This window comes from Macrobrachium nipponense, chromosome 36 (assembly GCF_015104395.2).
Source record: "Macrobrachium nipponense isolate FS-2020 chromosome 36, ASM1510439v2, whole genome shotgun sequence".
Classification (NCBI taxonomy): domain Eukaryota; kingdom Metazoa; phylum Arthropoda; class Malacostraca; order Decapoda; family Palaemonidae; genus Macrobrachium; species Macrobrachium nipponense.
In genome coordinates, this window is record NC_087220.1 from 61,928,089 (window position 1) to 61,943,097 (window position 15,009).

At 39.9% G+C, this 15,009-nt stretch overlaps 1 protein-coding gene and 1 pseudogene across 1 annotated transcript; one reads left to right on the forward strand and one right to left on the reverse strand.

The window, feature by feature from the left end:
• Nucleotides 1-617: 617 nt before the first annotated feature.
• On the reverse strand, nt 618-6,018 carry LOC135203472 (uncharacterized). Its single transcript, XM_064233196.1, has 7 exons — nt 5,295-6,018; nt 3,770-3,926; nt 3,481-3,580; nt 2,665-2,795; nt 2,382-2,498; nt 1,977-2,153; nt 618-877 (listed from the first exon to the last, which is right to left on the reverse strand). Exons 1-7 carry the CDS (start codon nt 6,016-6,018, stop codon nt 772-774), a joined length of 1,512 nt encoding a protein of 503 aa, XP_064089266.1. The 3' UTR covers nt 618-771.
• Nucleotides 6,019-9,479: 3,461 nt separating this feature from the next.
• Nucleotides 9,480-15,009, forward strand: part of LOC135203356 (uncharacterized) — a 6,137-nt pseudogene continuing 607 nt past the window's right edge.

The following is a 15,009-nucleotide window of genomic DNA, read 5'->3' on the forward strand; positions in this document are numbered from 1 at the left end:
AACTGTGTCCAACTGCAAACTATTAGGCAGTGCAGCACCTTGGATCATAAAGAAATCATAAAGTATTCTTATCCATAAACTGACATATGTATATAATTGAGGAAGCTTTCAGATGCGACAAGCCTATAGGGACTTGCAAAGCAAGCTCCTTCAAAGCAGGATGCCCTATGTGGAAAATGTTAAAAGAAAAAGAAGGGACATCATAAAAATCTCTCTAATGCACACACTGCCCTTAAAAGGAATCAGAGACATGACAGTGGCACAAAACTTCACCATTCTTGAATTTAGGTAGTATGGCAACTATGGCCCTGGACTCTTTCTGTAAGTTCAAGAAGTTTTAATATTACTTGAGTGATGTTGGCTGTTCCCTGCTCTTGTTTAATAAAGAAACTACTATATGTCCAGTTAATTCAAATTCATCTTTATTATAGACATGATACCGTTTTTTTTATAAATATATGCTCTAAAACAAGCATTCTATTCATAACAATTGCCATTGACTGAATGAACTAGATACATCAGAAGGCAAGTAACAAACTGAAAGAAAGTACCGTACAAGCAATTAAAGAGCAACGAACAGAAAAGACTGGTTTATAAAACCAATTACAGAAATTGCAGTACTAGTATATGGCAATTAGTGGCAAAATGAACTTAAATGAAAGCTTCCTAACAATCTTCTCAATCTCAACAATTGCTATGAAATTTTATACATGTAAAACAATTGCACTTACAGAACTTGGAAGGTATACTCTAATTTTTACATAAACCATTTTACACCATGAAGATTTTTGGAAGATTATATCCAAAGAGATCCATGTCACGCTTGAGGTACTTGTAAATCTCTCTCTTCAGGGTCAGGGGAACATTTCGATAGTATCTGAAATGTACGAGGAAATTGCACAATGACAGACTTTAAGACAGTTAAGAAATTTCTCCCATACAACAAGACATGATGTGAAGACAAATATGGGAAGCAAATGCTTTCTTAGGTAAAATGACTGATCTAGTGTCTTTTGCCAAGTTCTTATATCTAGCAAAAATTAAGCATCCTACAGTAAGGAGATCTTAGTAACTTCTCACTCTCTTCCACACCTTGAATCATGATTTTTTCCTTCAGATCACATGTATGTCCACTGCAAGGTTATATCTACTTAAGAAGTTTTCCAAATGTCCCAATATTTGGTCATCCCCTCTAAAAGATTCACGTTTGTGTGCAAGAATATTTTGTCACTGATCTTGACTACTCTTGGATAATTTCCAGCCTGGAAATCATTTGATCAGAGTTATTTTTCTTTCCTCTCTATACCTTCATGTTTAGGTTTCTGTCTTATAGTCACAAACACCTAAAGTCCCTAATTTCTCAATGTTGATATCCTTTGGCGTTTAGTCCTAATCACACCTGTCTTCCAAAGTACCCAGTCTACAAGTTTCAGACCACTGCTCTTGTCTTTATCTCCCAGACAAATTTAATTTGCGGTCAACCGCCCTAATAACGGTTGGTTCTCTGACTGCTCCTCTGATCCTGTTAGCTCTGATTCCCAATACTTTTTAGTTAAGGTGCGTCCACACGGTCGAACAATGTCCGACGGACAAACATTGTTACCATACCATAGGCGAAACAGGATGACGTCATAAGCGTTGAAACGATGGAAGTAGGTCTGGCAACTAACAGTGGTACCAGATGAGGTTGTATACCACTATTTTTTTACTCTGCTCACAAGGCAAAGACCGGCAGACAATTGATAATTGGTAACAATGTTTGTCCGTCAGACATTGTTCGACCGTGTGGACGCACCTTTGGATCAGAAGTCAATTCCGCCTTACTTGACTCATAAGGAATTCTGTTCTGCAGACATGGGTAGGGGCAAGCACCTGGTTACCTCTCTCTCCACTGAATGAGTACACATTACTTAGGTCGTATAAACACACCCAACAACACATGTATCCACAACAGGAACAAACAGAAGAAAACTTACTCGTAATCTGAGTACGTGTAATCGACGCTCTCTCTCTCCTGATTCTTGGAAGTGTCAGGGTTTGCTGGGATACCAATTTTCTTGAAGATGTGTTCCAGGTCCTCTGACAACGTCTCGACTTTCGTAATGTAGTCGTAATTGAAATAGCAGGGGCAACAGTTATCATAATAAGGCCTCCTGTGGAAGTTCAAGAGCAACATGAGAGAAAATCACTATACTACATACACTGTCTTTGAATGAAATAAAGTTTCATGTTATACCACGTTACAGTGATCTCAGGAGGCAGTTGGACTTGGCTTAACAGTATGTCCAGATGCATGTGTTTTTTATGTAGGTGTGAAAAAAAAGTGACACAATTCAGCTACATATTCTTGCTCTCTTTCTCTAAAACACTGTCTTACAAACCAATGAGCATCAGGCTTTTGTTCCTGGTATGTTTTCAAGACGAATTTCAAGAATTGGACGAAGGTGATCTTCGGTTTGAGGACTCTGTACAAGCGCTCATATTCCTCCACTGAGTATCTGGAAGTACAACAGAGACATAACCTACTGCTGAACTTCTTGGGCTCATTCAGTGTAAATTTCAAAGACAACCAGTCATCTGTAAGCCACACAAGGATCTTGGGATTATTAGGCATCGAAAGACACATTCACACATAGACGTGGATACAGCCACGCATTTACTTACAAAATTCTGGGGTCAATTGGGTCTTTCATGCCAATTTTGAGATGGGTGTTGGGGGCCACCAAACTGTTGGCAAAGAGGGCAGGGAGCCAGAACTGATGGAACCTCTCATGCCAGGCGCTACCAGCTATCCTCTGATGAGAAAGAAGAGCCTAGTTTTCACATCCTGTATATATCAGTATCAATTGGATACTTTCAGCAAAGGCATGATGGCTTTTCAGACCTCACTATGACCCACTGTCACTCATACCAAGCTCTAGATGCTTGTCAGTTTCCAAGAATTGATATTCTAAGATAAGGTTATTATCCATTAAAGCTTGTGGTCCTTTGTGAAAGGAACCTTTGGGTAAAAGTGCAGTTTTAAGTAAGTGCATCAAGAAATACGTACATGAAACGATAAAATTCCTGAAAAAATGTCTTCATCTTAAGTTATACTTTACTTAAATGCAAGGAATATTTGACATTTGGAGAAAAAGTCTTGGATATGTCTAAAGTTTATTTATTCCAAGGAGAGGAGTCAGAGATTGTTTTGGACCACCGATTTAAAATGCTATATGTGGTAGCAAACGTCCACAAGTATTTGCAGATGCCAGCACCCCAAAAATGTTTCGTCTTGGTAAAGCAAAGTGATTGAGACCTCATATTCACCCTGCTAGAAATATGGTAGATATGTGAAGACCATTCACCCCAAGTAGGAAGCATGGGTGGACCATACTGTTAAACAGAACCTTGTGCCCAGAGTATTATATGTCCCAGAGTCACTGATGAATTGTGAGGATGTGCTCAAGGTTACAGAATTAAAACTGCTAGTGAACCTACCTTGCGTAGCTTCTTTTCGTAAAGAGGTCTGTGTGGGCGCATAGGCTTCCCATCATTGTACTTGTTACGAAAGGCTGATACCAAGCGAGTCAGCGGGTGCCTTGTAAGAGAGAAAGACTTCTGTTTACTGTAACACAGTACCATAGATGTAAACCTCATCTATTTTCGTGGACAGTGTATTTAGGCAATGATTTTGAATCTTGAGTCAGGCAGAAAGCAGACTTGGTAGTAGAAGTAATGCTTGGTGGCTACCCCACCCAACATCCTGATACAAAAAGGTCAAGTTTACCTCACTGTTATTATCTTGGAAGATGACCTGACATCTTTCACGACAACTCCAAAGGGCCTCTCCAAAAATGCCTTCCTAGTGTCGTCCTGGTCAATGGATACATTGAATGGCGGCCCCTTGTTCACTCGCCTTAGGTGTGCCCTCCATGTTGATGATGCTGACTATGCAAAATAACTATTTGTGAGAACGTGTTCCCTTGACACATTATTTGGAAATTATTGCTCTGACAGAGTATCAACTATAAGCTTGTTTAGTAACTTTGGCATTTGCAAAAATGTTCTCTGGATGAGTAAAACGATTAGTTTTCATTCACTTCTTCTGAACTGTTATCTATTTACTTTCTTCAGAGCTACAGATTCTACCTGACCATAAAATACAAGTGGTGACACCAATGGAGAAGAAAATAGGCCTGTTCATTAAAAGATGTGGGGGTTTCGAGTGATCAAGTGTTTTCTGTGTGAATATTCAGGGAATTCAGTTCAACCAGATTTGAACAAGCCTGATTATGTAACTGCAAATCAATTGCTTAAAAGGACCCTTACTTACCAAGCACTTAATAAGTCTGATTTGAGATGAATGAAAGCTCATCTTTTGTTGTCATTTAGATGAACCTTTTTAATAACATACTCCCTCATCTAGTAAATGGGAACCTACATTCTATAGAGGACTGAACACTTTTATCTACTCAATTAAAAATAGGAAAAAGGATTTCCTCATAAAATTCTTGACTTTTGACTTGCTGAATAGAGGCTCATTTGCTGAATGGGTCATTAACAGCATATCAAATCCTAGTTGTAAGATGCTTACAAAACACAGCCTGTACATAGTAAAAACCTGCTATATCCTAAAGACTCAGATCATTTCCACTTTGGCAAACGAATGTTTCTAGAATACATATCTGAATATTCAGGTGTGCCCTGTGAATGTCCATTAAGTGAATCATTTACCTGACAAAGGACACTAACTGACATTTAGTTACTCAATATAAAATCATTCATCACATCAAGACACATTTTGAGTACTATAAGTTGATGTTACACATAAAAATACAGCGTATATAGTTTTGTACATCATACTAGTGTATCTGTTCCTTCGAAAATAAAGCATTAACTCATTATGAAACAGTATTGTAATTATACATAAAGTACATTATACCTCCCTGCATTCTCTTGTTTATTATTACATAATCATTAAATCTGTATTTCTTTAGCAACATCTTAAATAGCAGGATACATGACTGCATACATACAGCATATATCCCACTACATATAATGGAATGAGTAAGGAGGTATTTATTTTTTCTGAGTGTAACACTCGTATTCTGTCCATCTAACTATCACAAAATCCTAAACAAGATAATGCAGAGCAATCTAGTGTAGTTAACATATGAACAATGCAATCTACTTTAGAATAAAATGCTAGGGCTAACTTCTCCCTAACTTATTCATTTGGTCTAAATAAAATAAGAATTAGAATACTTTACTTCTACAACACTTTTAAAAGCAAACTTGGACTGACCTCCAACTGACCTTGGCCACAGTACAGACGGATGTGTTATACTGGTGAAAGAAGTACATGCGATGGGTGAGGGCGCTTTGGGCATGGCAGTCCTGGAAACCTTTGCTCTTGCATGCTTCAAAGACGGTCTCCCTGCGCGTTCTCAGCCGTTGGGCAACAGGGTCTCCTTCCTCCTCCACTTCCTCTTCTTCCTCCAACACCTCCTCCTCCACCTCTTCCTCCAACACTTCCTCCTCCTCTTCCTCCAACACCTTCTCCTCCTCTTCTTGGGGTAGGTCTAGGGCACCCTCACGATCTGTAGAAGCTCTTAGCATCTGCTGATGGCTGCTTGCGGGGGCAAACGCTCCATTGCGGCTGGATTCCTGCACCATCTCCCCCTCTTCTCCCTCCCCCTTACCCTCTTCTTCAGGTGGCTCTAGGTCCCCCTCACCAACTCCAGAGGCTCTCAGCATCTGCTGAAGGCTCTTTCCAGGGGGAAACATCCCACCCTTGGTGGATTCCAGCCCAGACGACTTTGAAGAAGAATCCTCGCTCAAGCCACTTTCCAGAACAGGCTGGAACCCAGAGGGAAACTGCTCTTGTAGACCTCTGGAGACATCTCGGGAGCTCTTCTCGATCTGCCATTGTTGGATGGTTTCGTAGCAGACGAGACAAGAGAGGGTGGCAATGAAGGAGATGGCGGTGAGGCGGAAGGAGAAGGATGATGGACGAAATATTCTTGACAGATTCATTGTAAAAGTTTCGTTGTGTTGGATCTACTATCCTGGAAGAGCGAGGTGGATGTTTATGACGCTTTTCTCTTATAAGATATTTTAGGGGAATTCTGATGATAAGGTCCATATCAGGTGGATAAATATACAAAAACAAAAAGTGCACAAACTTCACGACGCACGAACACGCACATACAAGCGTGTGTGCGTTTGTTAACAATGCACAAACAGTTTTTTTTTTTTTTTTTGCATTTATATCATCCAAATCACGTCATCGGACACGACCAGAACATCAAGAGATCACTTCTACTTGTAGGAAAATTTGCAACGTCGCGAAAGGTGATTATCATGATTCACGAAGAGCAAGTTACGCAAGGCGAAACTACACCTCGGTAGTAAATTGAATACACTTGTATTATGCAACTTATGAATAAAACATGGCGCCGTTAATTTGTTCAGTCTGAGTCAAAGAGAGACTGAGAACTTGGTCTATCAAGTGTTATATTAAAAGTGCTTGGAAATAAATTACAGTCGCATTTTCTCTTTTTCTTGTCATGTTCTGTATGGGTGTGTCTACATAATATAATAATAATCATAATAATAAATAATAATAATAATAATAATATAATAATAATAATAATAATAATAATAATAATCTACCCACTGCTATCATATCATCTTGGTGAAAAAAAAGAAATATTCTCCACTTTGTTCAAAGTTCACCAACTGCCAAAAAAAAAAAAAAAAAAAAAAAAAAAAATCCCAGTGCCCAAGACAGAGAGTGCCAAAGTTGACCCGAGGTCAGATATGCCCAGGAGCGAATAGACCACTCCTGGGAATGACCCAAGGGAGGGCACAGATGAGTGCCAAGGTCAATCTATAAATGCAGGACTCCACTACACAAGTGCCAACTTCAGGTCTGACGTCTGGAGGAATGATCTGGAGAGTGCCAAGTACCCACCCTAGACAGAGTGAGCGCCACAGGAGTGCCAGTAGTGAATTTAGCTAATGGCGACTAATGGCAACCGAATCTCACCTGAGACGAGGTTATCATCTGTGGGTTTTTTTTATCAAAAGGCATCACGCGTTCCAGGTTGACATATCTTTCAATCTGTATTCCTCACACCTGCGTGAACAGGTGATTTATAAAGACCAACTCCTGAATAGGGGTACAATCCATGAAGAAGAAGAAGTAAAAAAAGGTCTTCTGACCACCTGGTTCAAAGGCGGTAGTTGATTTTTAACCTTAGCTGACGCTAATCTGACACGTTTTTTTTTTTTTTTTTTTTTTTTCACAGCTGAATTCAACCCGAGTTCTGAAGAAAACCGACTCTCTGAAGGTGATTGGGGCTTACCTTAGTCACTAAATATATTAGTGACTATTGACGCATCGAATTTGATATTTATTCAGGTGTTACATCGACTACCCTACGATTTAATAATCAGGTCGTGTTCGGAATTGGCCGTCCACTTAATGATGCATAAGGCCACTAACTGACATAAGAAAAATAAAAACATTTGAGTTTCAATGATTCTATTTGCTTTTACTCACGAAAAGAGTTTTATCTTATGATGCATTTTGGGAAATAGGCTGCAAAAATCGTTTTCAGGGAAAATATCATCATTATTCAAAGGTGAAGGGAAATGCAGAAAGAGATCCCACTAAAAAAAATTAATAAACTGAAAAATGAAAATCATAAATGCATTATTTAATTATACTTTTATTCTCTTATGTGTTTTTCACTACCGTGTTCCGTACGAATGTGTGTTTGCATGTTAATTAAGTGTACATTAACCCCGCTCTCTCTCTCTCTCTCTCTCTCTCTCTCTCTCTCGTTATGAGAAATTGATTAACTCTTCTGCCACTGATCATCGACAACCACAAGTGTTCGTTGTCAATAAATGGATAACGTTAATGATGTTACATATACATATATATATTTTTCTGTATATATTTTATACGTATTACACGCACAAATTTAGATGTATATATATATATTTATATTTGTGCGTGTAATACGTATAAAATATATACAGAAAAATATATATATGTATATGTAACATCATTAACGTTATCCATTTATTGACCACGAACATTTGTGGTTGTCAATGATCAGTGGCAGAAGAGTTAATCTATATATATATTTATATATATAGATATATATATATATATATATATATATATATATAAATCGTCTCACTGCGTACAACATGGAAGGTTCGAAGGTGTACAACAGTGTGTCAAATATGGCGGCACCAAGGCCTGAACACGAACGGGAGGTTCTGAGGCCGCGTTCACTTGATATACTCACGCGACAAACACCTCGTTCTATAGAAAGCTGTTCAAAACGTACTGAGCGAAAAGAACCATAATTCCACGGTGCTGTTCTTTAGGTATCAACGACAGAAAAGTCTTTAAATCTAGCAAAGTTCAGGATGTTTCATTGAAAGAAATCGTCTAATTCTACGGCGCATTCAGGAATTCCAACCGACATAGGTCTAGGCGGCGTTCAGTTAACTGTCCTCGATAACGCCTCGCTCTCAGGACGAGCAGTTCAGTTGGCCAACGCGTGACAGATAGATACATACCCTTTCTAAATCCGATCAATAATTCATGGGCTAATTACACACACGCTGGCAAAACGGGAACCCGAGATTCATTCATACGTAGGTAAAGATACTCTTTGGATCGACATACAACCTGACAGGTGTCTGATTAAGCATTAGTTATGAAAAAACACATAATTACATCCACGAACTTAAACGCACACGGGGCTGATAAACTGAGTGTGTGTATGTATGAGTGCATGTACGTATTTACGTAGATATTTCAGCGCGCATTTGCTGATATACTGTGTGTATGTATTTATGTATGTTATTTAGCGCGCATTTGCTGATATACTAAGTGTGTGTATGTATTTATGTATGTATTTCAGTGCGCATTTGCTGATATACTAAGTGTGTATGTATTATGTATGTATTTCAGCACGCATTTGCTGATATACTGAGTGTATGTTTTTATTTATGTATTTCAGCGCACATTTGCCAAAGTAAAGTAAAACACGTACCAAAATCATATAGGCCTACAGGTAGAGAGGAACCACCAAGTAGGCCTATAGTATACCAGAAATTGGAACAAGATAACAGAAGAAGCCGTTTAAAACAATACAGCTCACTAGGCCTAACTAACCCTACACAAGGGAATAGTTTAAAAAATACAGAAGAATGAAATCAATTATGACCAAAATCGAACCTAGGTCATGACAGTGTAGACACGCAAACGATGATGACATCACAGTCATCATGCCGCCGATACAATAACAAGTTTATGAACTAGATCTATATAAGAGAATAGTTTTGTTTAAGGAATATTGGAATTAAATCAACTATTTAACTATTAACTCGAGTCGAACGAAGGACTGTAGCCAGCACTAGCGTGTGAGCGCGAAGTCAATGATGACGTCACGATCACAGTCGTCATGACTCCGATACAATAACAATACACTTAAGAACCATGGCAATCGGATAACTAAGATTAGTCTGTGACGAACAACGATTTAGGACGGACGATGTCTCTCTGTCAGTGTGTGTGAAGGACGTTTCGCTGTCGTTCTAGACAACTTACAGCCGAGAAGGTAAGAATCGGAAAAAAAGAAGAAAAAAAGTTGTTGTTTTCTGTTAGTGGAGGTCCCATTTGAACGCGCTCTAGTATAGCCAGTTCCTTTTAATTACGTGAATCCTGAATTCTCTCTACGAACCTATATAAGTCTGTCTTGCGTGTTCCCATAACACGAACTTTTTTAATATTTATTTTTTCTTGAAATTGGGTATAATATTATACAATTTGCATACATACATTACATACACACACACACACACACACATATATATATATATATATATATATAGATATATATATATATTATATATATATATAGATATCGTCTGTTGTTCTTTTGCCTTTATCATGCCAACGAAGTAAGACATATATATAAAAATAACACCATAACTGATAGAAGAAGGTCCTATAGACGGACAACAGAGCAGTTGAACATAAGCCACTGTATTAAAAAAAACAACAACAAATAAACCGAATTATCTGTTTTGGAGGATGAACAACAATAGAGCAACAACAGCAAACACAAAAAACGACAGGCGAAACCAACATCACATCAGGTAGTCCCCACCAGGCGCTGGTCTGCTTGCGCGTATTTATTTATACAGTTGCGAGGGGTAACGGAGGAGGAGGAGGAGGAGGAGGCAGGAGGAGGAGGAGGCATTCAGTTAACAATTCCTCCATCATTTTGTAGAATTCTGTAGGAGCTACAGTGAAATATATAGTGTATCAATTTGAATGGATAGTACTATTTGGATTCCTATTCTGTCGACCTGATTAGTCCCACTGCATAACAGGGTCGGCCGCTCGAGTCCACTTTCTCCACCTATTTCTATCCCCCCCTAACCACCGCCACCCATCTGATCCACTGATGCCCACCCACCCCCCCACCTCCACACTCCTCCCTCACTGGCACGTTCTGAGCTCTCTAGAGCAGTTCAAACTCCTCTCTTCATATCACATGGCCGTAGCGTCTAAGAACCAGCCTCCCTAGGTAGCCTTCTCCTCTACATGACATTTATACCACACGTTCATCTTTTACCTTGACTCTCCCGCCTTTCCAGTAGTGGTATTCCAGCATCCAGCATTCCATCTCACCTTCCTCGTCTCGGTTCTGTCCAACAGTCCCTCCTCCTCCTCCTCCTCCTCTTTCCTCTGAAGTGACCAAGTTTCTGACACATATAATAGGTATGGGTCTGATAAACTGTCCAATACATCATCATTTTGAGTCTTTATGGCATTTTGTTGTCTAAAACAACTCAAGTTACTTTTCTCCATTTTGGCTTGTCAGTACCTTCCTCCTCTGTTATTGACACCAAGTACTTAACATCATTGTTTTCTACTTTAGCAATGTAGTACCATCATCAACTTCAAAGTTTACGTCTTCATGTCCTTCTCTGCTACTAAACTGGGCACTAGTTTTCTTAAAATTGGGACCAACATTGGGGAAGAGAGAGAGAGAGAGAGAGAGAGAGAGAGAGAGAGAGAACAAGGCCGAACGTCACAATATTAATAATGATTATAGCAACCCTTGTCACTGTTATGACAAAAAAAATATATTACAATCAATTAACCATTCTGAATTCTGCTCTTGATATTTAGAAAGCCTCTCTAAATAAATAAATAAATAAAACCAAATAATAAATAATATATATATATATATATATATATATATATATATATATATATATATATATATATACAGTCGACTCCGCACTTCCAGATGGGGAGCACGGACGCCATCTCGCGTACCCTGCCATTCTCCATCGGGAGGCTTCTGGCAACTATGCTGCTCCTGGCTGCCGCGAGGACAGCCTGGGCCAAGCCTGGTACCTACAACACGAGTGTGAGCCTGGAGAACAAATGGCTGCCCAATCCTATGCAGATAGTCAACATCATCAACCCCGAAGATTGTTTGAAATACTGCGTTAAGGTGAAGCTTCTTCTCATAGACTTGTCTTGTATTCAGGAGTTAGACTAATGAAGGATAAGTATCAAGGGTCATGAATTTTCCACAGCGCTTCTAACTTTCACTGTAGAGGCATTTAGCGTAGAATGTTCTTGATTATATTAGCATTAAGGTGAGACATTTCCTTGTGAACTTGTCTTGTATTATGGGGTTAAACTAGTGAAGAATAAGTATTAAGAGTCACGGATTGCCCACAGTGCTGCTAACTTCGTTATAGTGGTATTTAGGGTAGTATGTTCTTGTGTATTGTATTTAAAATAGACTGAATATTTACCACAATTAGAGTTGAAGCAAAACTTAGACTAGGATATGGCTATGCATACATTTAGTACGTTGAGCATTTTGAAGGCTTCCCTTTGGCTCATCTGTTAATTTTTCTATTTTGAACATCTCAGAAATTAATCATTTAACCAACATCTCCTACTTACAGATGCCATTTTTTCGACTCACATCATCACCATTCCCTTATCAGACTTTATGTCTTCCTACTTATGGAATCTCCCAATTTTATGTTTGTCCTACAGCTTTCCTCATCCACTAAATTCACGTTGGCCTCCCTATTAATAAACCCCTCAATACGACTTCATGTCTGCCTTCCTAAGTCCAGAATCCCTTAATTAAATTTCTGCTAGTCCTACTTTCCTCACCCGTTCAACTCGAGATGGAAGACATCCCCTGAATTCAAAGTGGTCTTCTTGCTAGTAAGGCCCTCACTGTTTGTCTCTTTCTACCCATTTGCAGCATCCAACTTGTGATGCCTACGCAGTGTCAACCTTTGAGAGGAAGTGCCGCTTGTACGAACTGGTGGCGGGAGTGCCGCCCGTCAAGAACAACGGATACAGGATTTACATCAGGATGAAGAGTAAGCTGGTGGTGTCTTTTCAATGCTCCTTTCCTAGGCTTAAAACCTTCCTCTCTATTCTGATCTATGAACTGGTACAATCCCCACTGATGTGCAGCCTCTCTCCCGGATGTGTGCGAGTGTGCGTGTAATTCTTGTTCATCCGCTTAAAGCGTGCAGCAATTGGGGTTTGAGCTGCACATATAATTTATATGTTCAAACAGCTTCCACCAACACATCCCACGCATAAGCCAACCCCATGAAGGCATTAACTGACTGTCAAGCCAAGCACCTGGGCACTTTCGGCCATTCAGTGCTCATGACAGCGTATAGAGAGTCTTGTAGTGTTTGAACAGCAGGGTAAAGATCCAAAAAGTAAAGGAGATGAAACAGAAGGATCTTTCAATAAAGAGTAACAATTAAAGATGTTGGACAACAATATTAAGGAAGGAAAGAGAGGCGGGGGGTGGGGAGGAAGTAGTGTAAGGCTATACATACAGTGGGATGCAGCTAGGGGCCTTAAGGGATGCTGCAAACACCCTTTAGTTTAGAGATTCCTAAAATGTACCAGGAATGGTTCAATGTGCACAGCGGTACTAAACAACTTTTATTTACTTCTTCAGCCGAGGAAGATGGTTACTACACCTACGGGACGTCCTACCTGAAGGTGTTCACAAAAGAATGAACGCCCGGGACGCTACTAAGGAGTGCGGTCGGGAGAACGGGAAACTAGCCCCTCTCAAGGTGGGCGTGGGGCACTCATTATTATTATTATTATCATTACTAGCAGTTTACCAATCCTTACTAAAAGCATATTCATCATATTAAGTGACTCACTAGTGTTTTTTTAACTATTATGCCACTGATGTTTACCCTATAGCATTCTTTTCCAAATGATAAGTCTTATGTATACAGAACTTATGTATGATAAATTCATAAAGTAACTAAGTCTACGGGCATAACCAGCACCGTTTCACAGGCAGAACCAGGTTCGTATCAAGGAATCCCTTCTCAACCCCACCTCCTTCGAAGGTGGGGTCGGGGGAGGTAGGATGAAACCCCATTATAAACCATCTTAAGGGTCCCCACTATAACCCTGCCAAGCTTCATGCCCATCGGACTAACCGTTGGGCCGTGATTGAATGACAGACGGACGGACACACATAATGCCCATTATAGTTAAGATTATTAGTATTATTATTATTATTTTTATCAGGAGTAACAGAATCTCTATATCTGACCACTTCTACTGACAGTGCCATCGTCACGTTTATTATAATCATTGTGAAGAAAATTCACGCTCTCACTACCCAGGTCCACACTATCATCAGTACTCATAATGCAATCATCATCTTCATCATTGTCATTGAATCTTAATCATTCCCACCATCACTGCACTATTCGACACTGTGAGACCATCACTTGTTGTAGTCCTAACACCGCTGGACTGTGGAAGTGGAACAGCGTCCCTGAGGAAGGAGCGATGCATTACTACCCTAGAAGAATTCACCTTGTATTTCAATCTTTTATTTATTTATTCATTTATTTATTTATTACTATTAACTCATGGAATTCATTCATTTATATTTTTTACTATTAACTGATTTCTTTCTGCATTTCCCATCACCTTCTAGTAATTTTTTCTACGTACTGAACACCGTAGTATTCTTTGGAAGCTTGATTTCCAAGTTAATGGCGCCTGTGGTGGGCTTGTTCCATATGAATAGGAGTCATCTTCTGAATAATAATATCAATAGTAATGATGATTTTCCTTATTACAACCTTCGCTATCAACAGAACAAGGAAATGAATGAGAAGGTTTGGGACATCATGTGGGACAGAAAAATCTGGAAGGCCTTCATCGGCGTCAGGAGACCCGACTACGACAAGCCTTGGGAGTACACGGACGGTAAGTCCCGCCGGAGGACGGCTGGTATAATGTAGTTCGAACGGTTTGCTTGCGAAGTAGTTTGTAGAGGCTGTTAGGTGTCCCCAACCCCCCCCAACCCCCGTCCCCCTCCGAACCCCCGTTTCGCTGTCATTCTGGCTTTGCAAATTGTAAAAAATAATTCCAGACGTCTTCCTCGTTCCGGGGAATGAATTCCAGAATTTCCTCTCGTTCATCATTCTAACAAACCAAATTCTTGACTGCTTCCTCATTCTCAGGAATCCATTCCTCACACTTCCCGATTCCTGGGAATCCAATCTCACATTGATAGCCATTCCCGGGAAATCCTAGCACTTTCCCATTCCCAAGAACCAAATCCTCGAATTCCTCCCCGTTCCCGGGAATTCCTAGCACTTTCCCCATTCCCAAGAACCAAATCCTCGAATTCCTCCCCGTTCCCGGGAATTCCTAGCACTTTCCCCATTCCCAAGAACCAAATCCTCGATTTACTCCCCATTCCCGGGAAATCCTAGCACTTTTTTCATTCCCATGAACTCAATCCTCACATTCTCCCCCATCTGTTCCCCATTCCAAGGAACCCAATCCTCACATTCTCCCCCTCTGTTTCCCCATTCCCAGGAACATCGTCACACCATCTGTTCCCCATTCCCAGGAATCCAATCGTCACATTCTCCCCA